A 21722-nucleotide genomic window follows, 5' to 3' on the forward strand; every position below is an offset into this window, starting at 1 on the left:
CATGCACAAATGCTATTTCTGGCACACTCCCGACCTGGAAAGCACCAGAAATAGCTTGTGCGCATGTGCAGAAGCCTCCTCCCACCCGGAAGTACACCGGAAATGACGTTTGCGTGTGCGCACAAGCTATTTCCTTCGCTTTTCTGGGTCAGAAGTCGGCAGCCGCGCCACGCCACGCCACGCCGGTAAGAGGCAGGGGTCCCTGGGAGCCGCATAAGAGCCTCGGGGGCCATTTGCAGCCCCCGGGCCGTAGTCTGGGGACCCCTGTAAAGTCACAGTGTTATAACCTTGTCTGCAGTATCTCTGCTTGAACTAAAGGAAACATGCAATTAACATTAATGGGAAGTGGTCAAGAGGAGAAAGGGATGTGCTAATAATGTAGGGAGAAGAGGAAGCATGTCTTCAATTTCTTGTTTCCATGGTTCTCCATCTCTCTTTTTTTAAAGCTACTATGTTTGCTACAACTATTACAATATACTGAAACTGAAACTTACACTCCACTTATATTGAGACCTGCAGGTGTAGGGCAGTATATGAATTCAATAAATAAATAAAATCTAAAAACCACCTTTCCACAAAATAACATACATTTTAAACGGGTAGAATATTGCCCACTCTGTGGAGCTTTACTATTCAAATTGGTCAAAAGCCCATAAAGAACGTTCTTTACCAAAAAAAAAAATCTATTTTAGTAAGAAGTTTGAATGCATTTGAAAATTTTCAGATTGCTGTTAATTTAGACCCACAATTTCCCCAGCCATTCATATTTCAAAGGTACCTCTTTACATTTGCAATAACAAGCATAAACAAATCTAGCAACCCCCCCTCTTTCATTTCAAATAGATTTTACCCCAAGGGAAGATGTGGAAGTTCACAAATTGGGGTCACCTTGAGCATCTTCTCAAGTGGAGAAATGTAAACATCATAACAGCAAGACACAAAATCAACTTCTTGCTTGCCATGTATCATCATCATCATGTCTAAATATGAGCATTCCCCCAAAAACTAATATGCACATCACTTTAGTCATAGGTATTATCATCCCATTTGTGTATGCACAGTGATTAACTGGATTGTTTATGGTTCGTCCAGAGATGATTTCATAATAAGATGGTATTAAATCTATAGAAATGAAACTCTTATCATTTTCTCCAGATACACAGTCGAGCACAGTATATCTCTGCTCCGTACTTATAGATTTACTTTAATCAGCTTTCATCTGTTATTGCATTCCTTTCTATATCAGCATCAGCCTGAAAGCATTATATAATAAATCTATTCAGCTTTATGGCAGCATTTAAAGCTCAGTGATATCATATATTTTCAGAATGGAGATGGAATATTTACAACAGCAAGGAAGAACTTCAAAGACCTTTTTTTAAGCAGATACTCTTACTGTTTTTCCAAAGGATATAGGGTCCATTTATGACATACTTGCAGATTGCTTGATTTTTTTAAGGAGAGTAAGTAAACAAATGTAAGTGATGTAGTATGATATTCCTGGTATTTTATTTTGACAGGAAAAAAATATGTTCTTTGTACATTTATGTGTAACAGTAACAGATGTTCTTCCTCTTATTGTGCAACCTGCCAAAATAATTGTTCTATTTACTCACACAAATTATTACCAGCTCATTTTAGGAACCCAATTGAGATCTCAGATTGTGCGCCACTAAAATGCACATTACATTTTCAGCAATTATGCAGGGGCACAAGTTCTTTTATCTGCAATATAACATTTCAATATTTGAATCAGTTCTGAGTGTTATGAACAACAAAACAAACAGAAGGGGAGTCATGGGGCGATCAGCTCTTCTTTTTTCTTCCCATTTCATAAGTGATTTTCTCAGGAGCATCTGTGTTAATGACAGCTCACTGATTTCACACAGACACAAAACAAGTACAGAGAGTTACAGTCAGCTGACCTATAGCATGTGGGACACGGGACACAGAATATCCCACTTCCTCTTCTGCTATTTGAAAAGCAACATCTTAATGTCTGAACTGGCTCTGAGTGCTCACTGTTAGACCTATGTAATTGCTTACATATGCTACATATGCATGCCAAAAGCATACATGCCAAAAAGTATGTCTGTTTTGACAACACTGCAGCAGCAACTGTAGAAAAAAATAACAAACACTCATACAAGATGCTCATCTTTTCCATCTGATACTGTAAAAAATAATGGGCCTTTAGACTTTCCCAACTCATGTCTTCCACTGGTATCTATTTCCCTCTCTGCTTCTGAAATGAGCACCGCTGTGATAGAGCCACAGTCGTATAGTTCACATATGTAACATTGAAAGGGTAGTTGATACCATAAGCATCCTGTATGGGAGATTTCTGCACAGTTGACGTGCTATAGTTACCTCTCTCTGCAGACTTGAGGAGCTCTTGGTAGTACTGCTTGCACACATTCACCTCCCTTTCCAGCTGAGCAATGTCAGCAACTGAAAAGGCTTTGGACTCCTGGCTGTCTTCAAGGAAGTCATCAAAGCGGGACTGCAAGTTGCTTAAAACCTGCTGGTGTTCACCTGGCAAGAGTGTCTTTATCTAGGAAAGATTAAAAATCAGGAGGGGTAATTAAAGTCTTTCCAACGTTGGCCGCCATTTTATAAGCCACATACTGTTTTGTCAGTTTCTTAAGGCAGTATTTTAACGTTCCAAAAAGGTAGTACACATGTTGCTCTGTGAGCACATCGGAGGATGTCTGTAGAGGAAATGCTCTTTAGCAACCAGAAGAAAAGTCAATTGTGATGACTCATTTCAATGAAATGAATACAGCAACTTTCAAATGCATACAAGTTAAAAACCCACATAAATGTCCTGGACACTCCAATGAGACCAGACAACATGTGCTGGGTGTTTACAGACATTGACATATGCACATTTTAAGAGCTTGGTATAAGAAACACCAATACAACACTGACATACCTTCATCAATGATGTCTACTATGGAAAACATGGAGCTTCCCACAATCTTAGCCTATCATGCTATAAAGGAAGCTTGTAGATTCTGGAGGCGACCAGCAAACTGTTGTTGCACAGATATAACACAGGAATGCGGCACGTTACAGAACCAAATATTCAGGAACTGTGTGTGGCTACACTCAGCTTTAGCAGCTACAGAAAACTGCTTCCGAATCATGGAATATTAGGCTAGGTATATTTTGTTATGAGTGCTGGAACAGGCACAGAACTTACCGAAGCAACATTACTGGCTCGGACAGTTTCAATTTCATTTGTCAAATAGTGCCAGGAGACCACGCTCTTCATGTTTACATGTGATTCATGCCACAGGGCCAGGACATTCTGATATTGCTGTTCAATTCTGAAATGCACAAAGTAAAGGGGGGAGGGATGACAAATTAATGAATTGTCAAGTGGCAGTCGAAAGAAGTACATGTTACAAATTTCCTGTACGTTGTGCATAGAAAAGCTCCTGGAAGGCAAATAAGAGCAATAAGGATTTCCATGTTGTGTGCACGCTATGCCAGCACTTACCTGTTTGCAGTGTCTATTGCTTCTTTGTTGGGCGGAGGAACAGTAAAACAGACGGAGGGAACCATGGCCTCATTACCGCTTGGACTAATCACTTTCCATTTTGCCCGATGGGAGTTGCTTGCCAGTACACATTCATCATCTCTGTAAATGGTTATCTGGTTTTCAAAAGAAAGATTAGAAAATCTGAATGAGCCTAACATTCTTATATTGTTCTTACAGCACACTTCCGTGAACAGGTGCCACTAGGAAAGTGGCAGGGGAGCAAAATTGGGGGCTGCGGGAGACAATAACTCAAGCCACAATTGGGAAGTCAGGGACTCATTTCGTTTGATATGGAAGAGAATTCCAGGAACATGCCATTAACTGTCTTCATTAACTGCCCATAATTGATTTGAAGAAATCTAAGGGTTCCAACCTCAATTTGTCTATAGTCACAGATGGCTTTGATTGGGATGGATGTTTTCAGTGGATTATCTGGATTCCTTGGCTTCAGCTGAACTATTGTCTTTGCTCTCCCCACAAGGCCAGCCACTGTGTTCTTGTACTGCAGGAGCTGTTCTTTCTCTTCCTAAAAGCCAATTTATAAAGAAAACAAGAGGAGGGGTAACATTAGAAGCAGCTGCAAATCAAACGTGTTCCTCTTTGAAACTTTAAATATATATTTTCTGCTGTTTGTGATAGCTTACAAAGCATTGTTCACATAAACCAGAATGGTATCTGTGGTGCTATTAGTACTCTCTAACCACCATTGTTTATTATGTCAACAGCCCTAGACGGCGATGGTCCATTTGTGTAATTCACCATGAAATAGTTGGGGGCAGCCATGTATGTCCCATTTTCAATAGTAAGGGCTATGAGGGGCAGAGTTTAATTCCTGTGCACTGCTTACCAACCACATTGAGAAGCAGTGGTAAAAATTAATGTTCATGACCTAAGATTCTGTTTGCAAAGAGGATTGCGTTTTTATTTTATGTAACTGCATGCTTTGCAAACTGAAGATGTTCCCTGGCTATTAGCCAGTGGTGAAGAAGAAGAAGAAGAAGAAGAAGAAGAAGAAGAAGAAGAAGAAGAAGAAGAAGAAGAAGAAGAAGAAGAAGAAGAAGAGGGGGATAGTTTCTATATCTGGGCATGTCCTAATCAGTTTACTGGCTTGTGCAATCTGTTGACACTAAAAGCCAGTCTATAGGTTGTCCAAAAGCCCCAAATCAGTCAAGAGCTGCAATTACTGCTCTTCTTCAATGGTGGAAACAGAAAGGTACAGAATACTGCCAAAAAATGGTCATCAGGAATTATGAGAAACATCCCATCCATATATTTCACTGACATTGTTTAAGATAATGAGCTTGCATCTTGAATTATTATTTTTGAAGCCAGAATTGTGAAAATAATGGTGATAAGATTAGTTCCCCTTAATAAAGAACAATTTGTGATGAGACCTCGGTTAACTGTCTACCTTTAGTACTCTGCTAGCAAAGGACAAATGGCTTTAGCCGAGTATGTATGCAAGATACCTACCATCGACTCTTGGATCAGATCTTCCAGTTTATGAATACTGCTGGACCTATCACAGCTGTATTTTCGATGAACAGCATCTCTTAAATTCTTCAAGTAATCTATGGCCTCTTTGGCGTCATTGAAAAACTAGAATGACAAAAACACCTTTTGATTTAAAAAAATACACCATTGCAAGCTCCGTCCTCAAGTGAGTAGTCAGTACAGTAGTCTGAAGCCCAGGCTGATAATCCAAGAGTGTGGTATACTTTCTTATTAGATGAAGGAGACATAAGTTTCTAATATCAATTAGAAAACTAAATGAGCCCAGTCACCCCAGGGTACTCCAGCACCAAAGGGGATAAAACCACCAGTCCTCTTTACCCACTGGGCTGCAAACTTAACAACTTTCTCTGACTTCAAACATGCAGCTTACAACAGTCTGCAATGCCCAGATACATATGAAGTTAACTGGGTACCCTTTTAATTATCTGTATATGCATTACTTCTTTGCAGTTGGGAAAAATAATAATTCCTGCACAGGGACTTTCTTTCCAGTGCAAACTGGGTAAGTTTCTTCTTCCCTTTCCTGTCCCTCTCCCCCCACTCACAGATGATTGTGGTGTGGTTTGTATTGTTTGAATAGAGAATTCAGAACACGCAGCAATATAATAATTGCTTCTAAAATCAAGTGGGAAAGATTACTCAATTTCTTGGCCCATTTGAACCACATGAAAATCTTGGTGTGAAAAAAAGTAGCTTAAGTCCTTTAGTTCACATCCACTCTGAAAAAATATGGAACAAAACTCATAATAAAAACAGCACAGCACTTTTTATAGACATCTGCAGCAGTAAAATAGGAAGTCCTGTGAAATGTGAAAATTCTGGTTTAGATTTATTGCAGGGTCAATATGCTATTATTTGGCATAAAAAAGCATTTTAAAATCTTTTTCTTCTTGCTGCTGTTAAATCTGTGGTTACTCTACAATAATACCCATGTGTTAACGTACCTCAAAATATGCAGTGTTTTCTCTCAGATGCTGTTCAACACATTGGCAAAGCTGCAAAATCCAGCTCCACTGTGTTTGCATTGCAGCTCGGTAGGCCTTAGGGATACAAGCAGAGGAAACAAGTCATGTTTCACTGTGACAGAAGCAATTCAAATGAGGAAGAGGGGAGATTTGAGGAATTGAAGCCCCTGCCCTGCCCAATTTTCCTACTCAAATGCCTTCGACTTGTTATAACAGTAGGAAAAGAAATCACACCAGCCTCTGAAAATATCTAGTGCATTTCTCTATAAAAAGCAATAAAACTCTCTGAACAATTTACTTATTAGAATAACTGTCATTTATAACCTGAATTTCTTGAATGCAGGATCTGCTCTATCCCGGCTATGGTAGAACAGTAATATTGTTGGCCAGCAGAGGCTGCTCTAAATACTGTAGATTTAGAATTCTCCCCAAGCATCTCCCATGGAAACCAGTGGGTGTCTTGTTCTCTTGTTAGAAGACAAATTTCAACTCAATTTGCTAAACACCCTACAGATAGTGAAACTGATCTGTTTTGTCATTATGAAAACAAGCCACAATAAAGACTTAGGCTCACATGCTCCCCCCCCCAAAAAAAAACTCTCCTCCTTGGCTGCAACTGCAAGAAAGTTTCTGAAAGCTTTCGCTTCTTTTTTGATTACTTGCAGCTTGTCATTCCACCTTTTCTATGGCTTGTTTGAAACAAGTTGAGCTCAAACCATGGAGTGATCAAGCTACCTTATTTCAACAAACCAAAGTTAAAAGTTAACTTCCGTCTAGGGCTCTGACATCAGACTAAATTGTGGTTAATCAAAAGTGAAAGTTTCAAATCTCCTCACAGCTGCACCAGAGGTGGAAGAGGAAGTGTGTGGGTCCAAGATTTGTTCCAGCTAGTTCCTTCTCTAGATAAATGATGGTGCATTGTGACATCTGAACGCAGTCTGAATTTGTCCATAAATACAAACTTTTTAGGAGGTACCAATACGATATACCTAGTATTAATTTACATAGAAACACCCCCTGCAACATCAGCCCCAACAGTACGGCTTAATAGCCTGAAAATATCATAGAGCTTATCTTCTTGCATAAAAGCCTTATTGCTTCAGAGCACAAACCCTGCATGCCTATCTGCTTTGTACACATCCTAGTTTCCTGACAACCACGTGATCACATTTGGAAGTCTGAAGGCACCTGTCAGGGGGACTCTCTACAGGGACCCTCCCCCAGTCATCCTGACCAGCACTTCGCCCAGTGATAGCGCTAGCAGCAGGTCAGGAGGAGGGAATGAGGAATGGAGCAGAATGGAGAGGGGGCTCCAAGACGTATCAGAGCCTCGGCACCGACCCAGCTGGCCAGAGGAGGAAGGACAGTGCACTGAAGTGTCGGAGCCTCTGCAACGCTCCAGCCAAAGGATGGGAGAAGGAACGCAGCCCCTTCCGGCGCCCACATTGGGTCATGCACCCAGACGTAGGGCAAGGGGTGGCGTTTTGGGGTTCCCAGACTATTATGCTGGTGCAAAAGCAGACAAGCGCCATTGCCGGGTTCTGAATCAGACTAGGCAGTCATATTTTCTGATGTCTCTGCACTGTAAATAGTATGCACAATAAAGCTCTTAAAGACAGAGCAGACTGGAGCATCTTTACTTGAGAGTAACTGCAACAATCCCCTGACAGCACCTGTGGTAGTTAGCATGCATTTTAAAACAAAAACAGAAGCACTCATAAATTCCAGGTGTTGTTTGGACATTAGATGCATTTTGGACTAGAATCAAGTCACACATTGTAAGCACACGACATGATGCCAGTCTGAAATAAATTCAACGTCCAAACAATATCTGGAGTTTATGAGCAACAGCAAGTGCCTGAACTTCACACCTTAAATGGAAGCAATGTAATGAAACCTTTGCACGTAAGAAAGGCCCAGAAGTTCCCCGTCAGATGAAAACACAGAGCCACTGCTCTGTCACGGGTTACAAAACTCAGCCTCACTCACTGGAATATTAATGGGCACTGATGTAACATAGCTCTCAGTAAAGTGTCTAAGGCTGAGCGTTTGATGGACAAAAGCATTAACAACAGAAATCTGGGATGGGGCCAAGGAGGAGAAGGATAGGAATGGAAAGAAATGGAGTATCTGGCAACAGGGTATGCTTGGCTGGCTGGACACTGGAACTGGCAATAATGTATGCCTGGCCAGCCCTTGGAACAGCAGCCCTCCCACAAGTGTAGTGTAGCCAACCAACTAATAACCCCCTACCCCCTGTATTTTGTTGTGGTTCCATTTATTTCATGTCATTGCCATGTCCTGTCAAAATTAAGTGTATGCTGTTGCACTGTAAAGATAAACACATTGGTTCTGCCATAAGCTTCTGTGAACTACAATACACTGCAACAAATGCACATAGGGATTGATGAATCTGTCTGTTTCAGTTTCTCTCAATTTCTCATTTTTTTCAGAATTATTATTATTATTATTATTATTATTATTATTATTAACGTTGCCCAGTATACCACCCTTCAATATAAAAGCACAAAATACATGATTAAAAACAAGAGCAAAGCCAACCAACTAATAACCGCCTACCCCCTGTACAGTTGGGGAAGTGGGTTTATCACATGTCCATGTAGCGCCTGACTATGAAATCAAATAGTCTTATTTTACTGAACATTTTCTGGAAACGAAGCATGGGGACTACAGACCACCCAGAAAACAAGTCTATATTCTGATTCAGCAGCCCATAAAAAGAGCCTTGACAGACTCTGTTTCTATTCCTAAGTTATGCTTAACAACCTACCTCAATAGTTAGCCTTGCAGGGTGGTTTTCAAATAGCAATTGTTCTGCTATTTCCTGAACAGATTTGATAATTTCTTCCTTCTGATCAAGTTCTCTCATCAGTTCCTTCCAAATAAAAATACAATTAGCTTTAGAAGCCAGGAGCAAAAAAAAAAAAGGGCCACATTCAATACTTATTTTTGACTATTTTAACAATGCTTACTGCATGGTAGTCTTTTTTCCGTGCTATATTTGTATTTCTTTCACTCCAGTCATATGCAACCTCCTCCTCTTCTTTCTCATTCAGCCATATGAGTTCTCTGGTAGCACGAGATACAAAATTGTGAAGGGTATCGATGTGTCTTTCCTGATTTCTTGAGGTGTTCTTGAAAAAGATAGTAAAAGAAATCCATTTTTTTTTACTTTAAACCTTTCGTCATCAAAGTGGCATCCAACTAAAAGGTGGGACTACCAATCAGCCATCTTACCAAGAGTTTTGCATATTGGCTCTCCAGTTTGTGCAATTTGTCTGCATAGCTGAGTTTAAGGGGAGCAGTCATCTGGATCTGTAAAGAACAAATTGGTTCAAAGAAAATATATATACGGTATATTTAAAATCAAGCACATTGCACACGTGTGTATGTGTGTGGGTATATTCCTAATTTTTATATGCTGCTTAATATATAACCACAACACTCCCCTCCCCCCAAAAAAGCTGTACCTCACTGATTTTTGCTTCTTTAAGGCTTGACTCAAATTCTTCAATAGCTTTGTGGACATTCTTGTGATTTTCTAAATGGCTTTCGACGCTTGGCAAATCCGAACCCCATTCAGCTCGATCAAGTTGCACCTTGAAAGCAGAAGTTCAGAATTAAAGTCGAGCCCTCAAGCTGGTGAGAAAAATGATTAGGCACAGACTGAAAAATTTTTAAAATGTACATGTAAAGATGTTACCTGCATTTCATCTACCCATCTGAGAAGATCCTGAACAAACTTCATGTTGACTTCCTCCTCTGTTAAATTCTGATCGATAAATGCCGATTTCATCAGAGGTTTTCGGATCTGCATCAATTTGAGCGTTTGCAGTGCACCAGTGTCAACTCCTGTTATGTAGCTTTGAATTAACCGTGGTGGGAAACCTGGGGTATATGCTGGGGTGATGGCAGGAGTCATTCTTGAAGAAAAACCCGATGATAAACCTGATGTTAGACTCGATGATGTCAAGGAGGGTGACAAGCCCTGGCTCAGTCCAGAGTTTAAGCTAGGGCTGAAGTTTGGTGCAAATCCTGAGTTTAAGCTTTGTGTTATTCCTGATATCATCATCTTGGTCTGTTCTGTAGTCAGTGTCCTCCCCTTGCTGTAGACTGAGGAGCACTCTGCTCTTAAGGCCATAAGGTCATCTCGCAGTTTTGCAACCCTGTTTCAAAAACCAGAAAAAGCATTTACTGTAGAAGTGAAAAGATCTGGATATTGTCTCGGGATTTTCATGAATTCCCATCATTTAAAAAACAAAGAATAATAAAGCTATCTTGTATTTTGTGTAAAAAAAAAAGGGAGGGGGTTGTTTATTACGAGTTCAATCCACACATTCGATAAACTGATAGATATATTGGGGAATTTTAAAGTGCAATGGAGCTATATGGCAATGTGCCAAGTAATAGTGTGTGTTTGGGCATAACAAAGCCATCATAATGAAAAGTAGTGCCTCTGGGAAAGGCAGAGGCAGGATCAAACTCATCCTCCTCTTTAAAAATAGAATGTAAGGATTAAAGTGATAGACAGTACTGTTGTAACAACTGCAGCCCCAAACACAACTACTATAAGGTAAGAGAAAATTGAAGGGATCCATTTTGTCTCTGCGTGATGCTTCCTGAGCATCTCTGTAAATGCAGGCACAAAAAGAATATCTATTGTGCACTGGATTTTTTGTGGATCCTGCTCAATTGGCAGTGATTTCCACAATCAAGATGGAAAGTGTTCAGTCTATTACCGTAGCAAGACACTTCCCAGAGAAGCTGTGGGTGTCAGGGCTGACCCAGGAGCTATTGGTGCTTGGGGGGGGGGCACCAAACAAACAACCACCACCCCTCAGCCTCCTCTGCCACGGGCATCCCATGCCCCCCTTCCTCCATAGGCATGCCACGCTGCTGCCACACACCCCACTGCTGGGCATGCCCTACACTGCTGCCATGGTTGCCAAGTTAGGCCCTTTGCTCTAAGTGCACCCACTTCACAGCTACCTTAACAAACAGCAGCAGGAAAGACAGCCATTGCAGCAGCACACACCAGCTGTAGGGGCGTGGCAGAGGTGGAGGGGACAAACTCAGCTTTGGAAAAGTTGTTCTGTGTTAGCAGTTAGAGGTTAGAATCAATATGATAACACCTTTTACAGAGACAGATACCTAAATGCCTGTGTTTGACAATCATTCGTGTGCATAGATATTACTGGGGTGTGGGGAGAACAGCTGGCAATATCTCAAAGCATCAGCACTGTACAAGTATAGCCAAGGATATAGGAGATCATGCTAGGGCACTAAGATGTTGCATACTATGGCTATATTGAAACATAATGCTAAACTGTGGACTGGTGTTCCATGACAACAAGGCTAGCCTCCCCCTGGGCTCCCCTTTCTCTCTTCTTTCCAGCTTGATCATGAATAGCAGACTGGAAGCTTACACTTCCAGTTTTGCATTAATTGCAGTTTAGTGTGTAACCAAACTGTGGTTAATCTTAACTATGGTTAGGGGAAAAAAAGTTGTTTGAAATTGGCTTGTTTCCACTAGCTGGATTTAAGCTTAGGTTCAGGTTGGACAACATGGCAAGCTACAGTTAAGCTAAAATGAAAATAAAGCTTAGGCATACACTACATGTCAGAGATGCTTGCAAAATTCAATAAGCCATTTAGTGTAATGATCCAGGCAGCCAAGCCACAATCTACAGAGGAAAAAGGTTTTGCCATTTTGCCATGCCATTTAAGTTATCTAGTTCAGGACAATTTTAGTTACATCTGGGAGACTGAAATTTCTGGTGTATGTGGGCATCCTTTTACTTTTAGTGTATTTCTGTTAAAATTGCAGATATTACCAGCTGCAGCCTTCATTATGCTTTTGCATAGCTACTGATAGGATATGAGATGAATGCTCCTATTTCTTTCTTTTTAAATATTATTTATCAATAGCATAATAACATCATCTCATTAATTTTCAATTTTGAAAAGGAAAAAAAGCCAGAATAAACTAGTAAAAGAAAAGAAAAATATATAACTCAGATGAGGGTAGAGTTTGCTACAACAAAGTATTGTTATTCGTCTACACAGCTTACTGTGCATCAGAAAAAGAAAGAAAAGGGGCTTTCATGGGCTAGAGAAAAATTCTTAAGCATATATTCACATAAACTCATATTTCTACATAACATAAATGCACAAACCTCTGGATCAGCTGATCTGCCTGATAATATTTTCCATCAATAAGAATCTGGGCATCCAAGACTTGTTGACGCAGTAGATTCTCACATTCAAGTAGATAACCTGCGATCTCAGCTTCATTCTGGAACTGCAGACCTGATTCTAATCGCTTTGCATCCTATGTTAAAATTACAAATTGAATTTAATCATGGAGAAGAAACTCTATATAATATACATGGCATATTTTGTACCATTATCATATTCTGAAATTTACAATAGTTACAATAGTTATCTTTATTCAGACATGCTTTACAATGTTTATCTGTGGATTAGCATACAGTACATGGTAAGATAAACCCAAGGTGAAACTCAAAGTTACATTATCACGGTGATGATTATAAATCATATTCAGAATAAACTCGTTAAGATCAGCGGACTTAAGTTAGTCCATTGTTTCAATGGATCTAATCTGAGTATGACAGTCAGATACCTCCTAGATAACTTGGCTTTTTTTGATACCAATCCACATTTTTATATATACATAAAATAGGATGCTTCGTCCAGTGTGTGTTGCAAAAAAAGGTGACAATGATATTTAGACAGCTAAACCAATGTTCATGTGTATAAACCCATAACCTGCCACTTCCTTAACCCATCAATCTTTGTGTGTGTGTGTGTGCGTGTGTCAAGATTGTGGCACTTAAAATATTAAACATTTTAGCTTTTGCTTTCATCAGTAACACCACTAGATTTCAAGTCAGTCATTGGAAACTAAGGTGATAGCCTTGAGAATGGAGAGAATTTACAGCAAAGTGCAAGACTTCAAGTGTCCCAGGATCAGACTTTTTTCTGTTGGAAAAATTTCATTCTGAGTGGTTGCAACTTTCTACATTAAAATGCCTTCCAAAAGGTTGATAAAGCTTTCTCTTTGTGATGGCTGAAGTGCTTTCAAAAATGGTTACAAATGTGTAGTTGCCTTGCTACACACCTTTCTAGCATGCAACATTGCAAAGACTTGCAGGCGATATTCTTTTTTACTGAACAGGTTCGACAGACAGTCTGTTTTTACTGATGGCATTTGCCCTAAGATAACTACAGCTGATACAATGGTTGGAGTCACAATAAGGTAACAAAGGACTGGTACCGGTAGTATTTTGTAGGTTTGGAGGCTGGAGGAAAGCAGTGCTAGGAGATTTTCTGGTGGCTTTTAAATGGTATTATAACTTGGCTATTGAGAGGTAGATGTCTTTAACTGCAAGGTGGTAGCTGGATAAAATTATATCATGACAGGGTTGTGGAGTTCCTTTTTAGTATCTTCAAGTAAAATATTAGGGTTTAAGCCATAGGCGGCATAGTTAGGGACATAACCTTTGCACCCATTCTAGAAATTGTAAGTCATCCTCCACCACAATCACAAGCTTGATTGACCTGTTGCATGACATTTCCACGTAGATGACCACATTCTTACAAACTCATTAATATTTCTATAAAGAAAACACCATCCAATTCTTGGATACTATAAGGAACAGAGAACTCCTGGATTTACAGACTGACTCCTCTAAAACATTGGACTTGGAGAATATTGCCTAAAAGCATACATGCACTTTAAATCATTTTCACAAACCTTGCTTGCAAAATTATAGCAGCTGTCTTCTTCCTAAGAATGGTCTCCACCCTTAGTATTCGCAGGGTGGAAACAGATGCTATTCTCAAGTGAGGCTGTGAACATACATTCTCCACCCTAAAAACAAATCACCTTGGAACCCAACAAGTGTATGGATTTAAAACATTTAACATTCTTTAAGCCTGTCCATTTTGTCTGCCACTTATTAACATCAGCTTCCACCTTCATTTCATACTACTGGTGAAATAAGTTGCATGCTTTTCTAGGATATCCCAGTATGTTCTAGCCCCTGCCAACCAACAAAGAGGTATTCTTCTCGTCCTCACAACTCCAAGAGATGTTGCGGTTATTCCAATTATACCAACAGAAGACCTCAAGCCAACAGATGGTGATTTGGTATTGGTCACCCAGTAGGTACATGTCTGTGCAAGGATTTTAATCCAGATTTTGCAGCTGCAACTCCACCCCTTTATCCAGTGGTCTTTGCTGGGGGGGGTGTCTTTTATACAGATGCGGAGACAGAAAACTAGCTATCCAAATACACTTACTGATTGCACAGCATTTCGAGCAAGCATTAGTTTGTCTTCGCAGCCCAGGCTGTCTCGCTGAATTCTGTTTGCAATCTGCTGCAGCATTTCTAACCTAAAAGAAGTCAGAAGTTAAGACAAATCACATGGGGCTGGTCATTAACATCTCAATTCTGCTACCAGATAAAAATGCACCACATTCTGCAGAATAATACCAACACTTACCTGGTTCCTTCCTTGGGACCATTGCCAAAGCTTATACAAGAATTAACAAGGGTTGGACCACAGTTAACAGACAAAAAGTTTTCATTGGAATCAATGCTGGTCCGGGTGCTAGTGCTGTTACTAAATAGAGAGTCACTGCTGTGGTAGCCGTAACTGTTCGCATTCATTTTTTTACAGCCAGAAAGCTATCCCGCTGGTCATTTAAAAAGTTGAGAAGACAAAATGCCTGCAAAAACATACAGCTTCCAGGGACTAGATGGCTTTAAGGACAAGAACCAAGCTCTGCATCCTTAAATAGGTCTCAGCATGCATATTCAAAGCCCTTGCAAGTCCTCTTCAGAAGACTTCGCCTTCAGCTATATATGCCAATGTGGGCTTGGCTTCTGTAGCTTGAATTGCCTGTGCAAGTATGGACTAATCAGAATGATTAGGGTGTTCACTCAGAAAGAGGGATGCCAAATATTTTATGTAAGAGTCTCATCCAATTTCAACAAACTAAACGATTTGAGGAGTGGGGAGGGAACTCCCCTTCAACAGTTTCACAACCTTTAGTCTCCCTACACTGAGCATAGGTTTTTCAATAGTTTCTCATCCAGGTCCATAACCACTTTGCTTCAGAAATGTTGCTTCAGAAATACTGCTCCCAAAACATCCACGGCCCCATACACAACAGTCTAGACATTTGCTATAAACAGTATTAAAGCTTATGCTCTGGCTCTGTCCCACTTAAAACTATACATAGCCCCCGTTGGAAAGAACTAAAATTAAGTATGTGTAGTTTGTTCACTTTAAGCACATACAACATGCATTTATTAATTTTTAAAAAAATCAGGTCAAAATACTAAGATTAATCATTATCTTCTAAATAGGAAAATTTGTGCCTGCCTTGCCATATTGATGCCACTTTGTTGAATTTACTGGAGATACTGTGGTTTAAGATGTGACAGTGTATCAATTATTTGGACTGCTTCATCCCTATGGGCTGTGTGTGTGATTCAGAATGTTTGCCAAAGTTGCTATATCTATTTTACCTCCTCCTGGCAATCAGTAACCATGTCAAATGAAATCCAATGGCATTCTTTAGCTTTCAGCTCACAGAAAATCTCAATTCTTATTCTTGTTTCAAATGGTAAATGAGCAGCTAGGATCTTCCTCTGTTGACCCTCAAGGATGATGCAGCAAACTATCTTCTCTAGAAGGTAGGTAGCTTCAGTCTTACTCCTATTATTCAATCATTTCATGTTCTATAAAACCCCACCCATATCACGCCATTGCTGCTTGAAGCTATAAACAAGTTGAGCTTTTCCTTAAAAGACTGTGCTGGCTTGCTATTCGGCCCTTGCATGCTTGGCGGAAAAAAATCATACTGACTGCTGAATAGCATGTAACTACATGTGTGAACTCCGGGTGCATGGGTGCCTGTGATCCATGTCTGCATTAAAGTAAACTATGAACTTACTGCTGTATGATCCTGTGACATGTCAGTTCCCTATCTACTGACTTCAGCACCACTTTTGTGAGGTCAATAAGATTTGTGAAAGAGACCTAATATTTATATAATGTGAAAACAATTGTGTTCAAGTCACCATGAAAGGGCTTCATCACAATGAAAAACCATTTGGAAAATGGGATCCCAAACTGCTTATATGAAAAATGGGAAGCCATTGATCATTTGGGAAGCCCATTTTATATTGAAATTGACTCAGCAAGAAGAGCATACCGGTACATGTGCATGCTCCATCATTTATAAGACTAGATTCCTACTCTTAGGGACTGGCATTTTCTCCTCTCCCGCACACTAAGGCAAATACAGTTCTCTTAATACACAGCCTCATCTTTCTTAAGTACAAGTCCTTCTTCCCTCCATCACCACTGAAACCTCTGTAAAGCAAGAAAGCTGCAATTGAGAAGAGATGGGAAGGGCTTTGTTCTTTCACTCCCATGTTGCTTTCATGCCTTGCACAGCAAAGCCTCGTGAGCAAAGCGCTGGTTGTCTCCTACTACAAAAGCTTGCTTTACTTAAACCTCTTCCATAGTTTAAATCCACAATTGTCATCTCAGTGTCTCTCCACAACCACTTTACTCAAACCTCTATGGTTCTTAGAATAGAGCGAGAAGGTTACTGAAAGTGGAAAAAATGGACTTTCAGCCTTCTCCCTCTTCCATTCCTCCATTGCCTCATGAGAAGGGGGGGGCGGGCGGGATGTGGAACCCTCAAATATTAAAAAGCGCATTCTCACTGTCATGTATTTCACTCCTGCAACCGTATCTTATCTTTAACATGAAGTTCCAGATTTAATGTAGTAATTAAGAATTGCTATTTATTTCCAGAAAACACACATATATGTACATCACCCACCAACTGAACTTAGCATCCTCTAACTCAGCCTTTCTCAACTTTCGTTCCCCAGATGTTCTTGAACAGGCATAGGCAAACTCGGCCCTCCAGATGTTTTGGGACTACAACTCCCATCATCCCTAGCTAATAGGGCCAGTGGTCAGGGTTTGATGGGAGTTGTAGTCCCAAAACATCTAGAGGGCTGAGTTTGCCTATGCCTGTTCTTGAACTACAACTACCATCATCCCTGAACACTGCTCATGATGGCTACCGGTAGGAATGATGGGAGTTGTAGTCCAACAATGTCTAGAGACCCAAGGCTGAGAAAGGCTGCCTAACTAAACAAGTTAATTAATTTACTTAATTTCATAAAATGTATACACCGCTTGATTGTGAAAAGCCTCAAAACGGTTTATAAAAAAGATAAAACAAGAAAATCGAAACTCACATCCAAACTATAAAACATACAAAATACTGAAACAGATTAAAATTACCTCAACTTTCTAAGCATCTGGGTGAGCTTGTCTAAACAACCATGTTTTTAGCAGGCGCTGAAAAGAGGACTGTGAAGGCACCTGCTTGATCTCAGTAGTTGACAGGCTTGCTCTTATTAGTCTACTCATCTTAAAGATACAGTAACATATAACAGAGGTGGCCTGTGCTTGCAAGTGAGAGTCAAAAACGAATGGAGTAAAAAGAGGGTGAAGGTGAAAGTGGTGTGTGCATGTGCAAAGGGGTTGCAGAATAGGAGTTCAGAGAAGGCATGGCTATGTGTGTATGGAGGGGTGATCTGTGCACAAAGAAGAACTGAAAAATGGAAGGTGGAAGAAAACAACCGAGTGAATGTGAAAATGGGAATGCACAAGGGGCTGCAAAAAAAGAAGGGAGTAGGAGGCATCAGAATAGGGGCGAAGAGGTAAACAGGGGCATGAAAGAATATGCAGAGCAGGAGAGGACAGTGGCTTCAAAGTTGGCCGGAAGGTGGAAAGGGCGCTTAGCAGTAATGTGTGGGAAGAGGAAATGCAGGAGATTTTCATGGGGGTACTTTGTGCGCAAGGAGGCTTGCACAAAAGGGTGAGAGGGGACATGGGCATAGGGGCAAAGGTGAAAACAGGAGCGCAAAGAGGGACTGCAGAACAGAAGAAAGAAGTGGCTTCAGAAATGGGGTTGGGAAGGTGAATAGTAAGCTTAGTAGCTGTGTGGGTTGGGAAGTTAATGTGGGGGGAAGTGGCAGTGGGGTTAGCAAGCAGGGGTGCAGACCCTAGTAATAAAATTAAGCATAGGTTTGGATTGATTTATTATAATAAAGGGCTTAGCCTATCAAATCAGATTCTATGTTGCCAATGTGCCTAAAGTTGATTTTAAGTATTCTAATAAAAGTGCCCTTGTATATTTCACAAAATACTGCACTGGCCATTTTCAAACGAGCAGGCAGAGAAGCAAGCTTATAAAACAAAAATACCAACATACCTCTCAACTTCTGGTCGAAGTGTTTTTTCTCTTTCCAACATAGCAATAATTAGCTTCCCCCACTCTTTCTCTATGTCATTTGGGTGGTAACCTTGAGGAAGCTTGATACGCCCAAATTCTATCCAAACCTTCAAAAACAAGGAATGATTACATAAAGCCAAGATAAAAGGAAATGAAACCAGCATTCAAAAATCCATTAAAAAAATGGCTTACCTCCAGTAATTTATATAGGTGTTTGATTTTTGATTTCTCTATCTCCTTTGGTGGAATTTCTGTTTCTTTAAATTGTAAATATTGGTTATAAAGTGCCTAAAGAAAAACAAACAAGCATTGCTGTCATGTTTCTAAAAGATACTTTTTTACTATTTACTCAGAATTGTTGGTGTACTGAAGCTTTCGAAAATCTTTTCATGCCCATAAGTGTGGAACCAGTTTGTGTGGGTTTACTCACTATCCTAACCAAACCCCTTCTTAGATTTACAATGGGAAGAGGAGAATTAAACTGTCAAGTGCCTAATTCAACCTTCACTTGGCATCCCCATGCCTTAAATTCAAATGTAATACTGACTGTCCCAAGCACTGACATTCATGGTTTCAATCCAGAAAACAGCAGCTGGCACAGAATTCTGTTTGATTTCTTTCTTTGGAATGTGACTTGACAGTCCAAACCCCAAACTTTGAGATAGATGGGGCAATGGTTCGTACAACCTCAGTTAAAATTTCATCCCAGTGCCTCCAAGGCAGGGGAATCCCGTGCTGCTCAATACTGACATGGAAGCTGTACAACAGGACTGCATCTTCTCCCCAAATTTCTAGAAGCCCAAAGGTCACAATGGTAAAAATGGTAAAAAGCTCACAAAAGACCTGGTGAGCTTTTTACCTTCATGGGGTGATTGAGGATCAAATCAAATTTATTGCAGCTTTAAGCTCATAAAAAATACAAACATAAGCATACGACAACATACAAAACATACAAAACGAGCAAGGCGCTCAATTGAGGGTCAAAATCTACAAGGTCAGAAGATAGCTGTATCGCTGACTACCTATTGTGTAAAAACTCTGTTTATGGCAAACCTTATTTGAGCACCTCTGGGAGGAAGAGGGATATATGCATTTAATTAACAAAACTAACATGACCAATAGAAGGCTTAGCCTTCTCTCTGACATGCTAACTTCCCATCAACAGGATGTTTTTATTCTGGGAAGCATTAAATTGTGCAACTTGCACTACCACCCACACTCCCAGGAAAGCCCTACCAATGCTTTTATTCTGAATGCATGGGTTGTTTCCTAGCTATAAGTGAGGTTGGACTAAGAATCAGTGCTGCAGCTGGACAGGAGACAGGCTGCATCTTAGGGAAAGAGTTGAGAATTTTTGAGCCCAATATTATGTGCTCCAGCAGTGGCACACAAGGGAATCTGAGTAGGCGTTACTGATTTGTATAGGAGTTTGTAAATCATGCTCTAAATAGGTAGGTGATCCCTCTAAAAGAATTAATACAGAATGCACTTTATTCTGTATCTTGATAATGTAAACATTACCTTGAGTTCCACAGGATTGTTTGGAAACGCTCTGTCAGTCATCATTGTGGCATGGTGCCTGATCCACTGGATGAGGTAGTTCACCATATTCTGGTATTCAACCCACTTGACTTCAACATCCTAGCAAGTAAGTGGGAATAAAGATCTATCAAAGCATTTTATAGCACTGGAAGCCTACAGCAAGAGATCTGACGGGCCGCTACACCAACTCAGAATAGCATAGTGAGTCCTATAGCTATCTCCCTCTCTTGGCCCTTCGTGCTCCTACTGAGTTCCCTCCTACCGGTCATAATGCTGCAGTGATGGAAGAAGCCCACAATTCAAAACTAGTGCAATCCACTTTCTATGCGACTCTTATTATTCAGATTCTACATCAGCCATATGCTTCTTTAGCTCCCGGTCCCACAACCCCCAGTTCTTCATATCGGTATATCCATCTCCTTCCCATCGCTGCACTGAATATGATGTTTAGGCCCAGCCTTAATTTCTCCTTTGCTCCTAATCATTTCATGCCCTTACCAACCATGTATCATGAGCTGGCAGTGTTCCGTGGCCCACTGGCACCTGTGTTATGGGGTCAATAAACTGTGCTTTGGGTACGTACGTCCCATGTCTAAGAGATGGGACAACATGCTCATTCTGGACGGGGTCACACTCTCTCTAAAGGAGAAAGTAAATAGGTACTCCTGGATAGATCTCTATCACTAGAGATAGAGTGACCAAAAGGTCAGCTATTCCAACTTCTTGTGATGCAGGAATCCTGCCCACAGCTGTCCCTGGGTAGGCTCAAACCACCAACCTTCTGATTAACAGCCAGATGCACGGACCCACTGCACCACCTTAGCTTTATCACATCCACCAGTTATGGCGGTTCCTAGACTGTGATAGTCTGACCACTGTAGTCTATGTACTTGGTAACCTCAAGGCGGGATTGCTGCAATGGACTCTATGTAGGGCTTCCCTTGAGCCTGGTTTTGGAGCTCCAGCTGGTGCAGAATGTGGTGGTCAGATAGCTGATGGAGGCACATGACCGACAAAAGGTGACACAATTGTTAAAATCAGCTGCATAGACTACTCACATACTACCAAGCCAGGTTCGAATGTCCAAATCCCAGCAATCAGATAATATCCTCTTTTCTTTACAATTGCCAGTGAAATTAACCCTTCACCATGACAAGCTTGTTTTGTATGTGAACGTAGTTTTTAATTGCTAATAACTTACATGTGCACTGATGCCTTCACCACCTTCTGGTACTTTGGGAAATGCATCATAAAGTGATGACACATAAGTGATTACTGACTTCTCATCAGGCGAGGAGACATCAACATCTTAAAAAAAGACATGACACACAGCTAATGTCTAACATACATACATTAGAGTGTTACAATTCCAATGCAGTCTGATGCTATGATCTACTAAGGATCCCATTCACTAACTCACCTTCGGGGTCCAGAAGTCTGGCAACACCAAGTTTTTCTGCTACAAAAAAAGCATGCTCTAAATTTGCAAGGTTGCTTTGAACAGCAACGGTATTCATGTCTATCAGGTCCGGCCTGCAAGACAAAAACAATAATTTAAGTTTGATTTTGGAAAATATGGTGGTAGGTAAGATCTTCATTAATTTCAGGGGATGCATTTATGAAGGATATGACTCTTTCGTTGAGTTAGAGGAGCGGTTTTTCCTCCATACTTGGGATGCAACCTGTTTCAATATTCAGCTTCAGGAAGGAATTTTCCCTCAAATCAAATTATTTGCGGAAAAATAGTAGATACCTTGGTCAGAGTCATTTCAGT

The 21722-nt window shown here is 40.5% G+C and overlaps 1 protein-coding gene across 39 annotated transcripts in view; it reads right to left on the reverse strand.

The window, feature by feature from the left end:
* Positions 1 to 21722, reverse strand: part of DST (dystonin) — a 299923-nt gene that overhangs the window by 152692 nt on the left and 125509 nt on the right. For 35 of the 39 annotated variants that reach the window (XM_060272496.1, XM_060272494.1, XM_060272495.1 and 32 more), the window contains 18 exons: positions 21369 to 21481; positions 21150 to 21256; positions 19928 to 20047; positions 18599 to 18694; positions 18386 to 18513; positions 14374 to 14467; positions 12225 to 12379; positions 9752 to 10214; positions 9519 to 9647; positions 9286 to 9363; positions 9021 to 9182; positions 8819 to 8923; positions 6007 to 6102; positions 5021 to 5146; positions 3921 to 4073; positions 3506 to 3660; positions 3206 to 3332; positions 2371 to 2554 (listed from right to left, as the gene is read on the reverse strand). In XM_060272496.1, the coding sequence (XP_060128479.1) occupies positions 2371 to 2554; positions 3206 to 3332; positions 3506 to 3660; positions 3921 to 4073; positions 5021 to 5146; positions 6007 to 6102; positions 8819 to 8923; positions 9021 to 9182; positions 9286 to 9363; positions 9519 to 9647; positions 9752 to 10214; positions 12225 to 12379; positions 14374 to 14467; positions 18386 to 18513; positions 18599 to 18694; positions 19928 to 20047; positions 21150 to 21256; positions 21369 to 21481 (2591 nt within the window). Of the gene's footprint in view, positions 1 to 2370; positions 2555 to 3205; positions 3333 to 3505; positions 3661 to 3920; positions 4074 to 5020; positions 5147 to 6006; positions 6103 to 8818; positions 8924 to 9020; positions 9183 to 9285; positions 9364 to 9518; positions 9648 to 9751; positions 10215 to 12224; positions 12380 to 14373; positions 14468 to 14577; positions 16743 to 18385; positions 18514 to 18598; positions 18695 to 19927; positions 20048 to 21149; positions 21257 to 21368; positions 21482 to 21722 lie in introns of those variants that run through there. The other 4 variants (XM_035109765.2, XM_035109750.2, XM_035109743.2 and 1 more) reach the window with 3 other exon arrangements.

This window comes from Zootoca vivipara, chromosome 3 (genome assembly GCF_963506605.1).
Source record: "Zootoca vivipara chromosome 3, rZooViv1.1, whole genome shotgun sequence".
Lineage (NCBI taxonomy): Eukaryota > Metazoa > Chordata > Lepidosauria > Squamata > Lacertidae > Zootoca > Zootoca vivipara.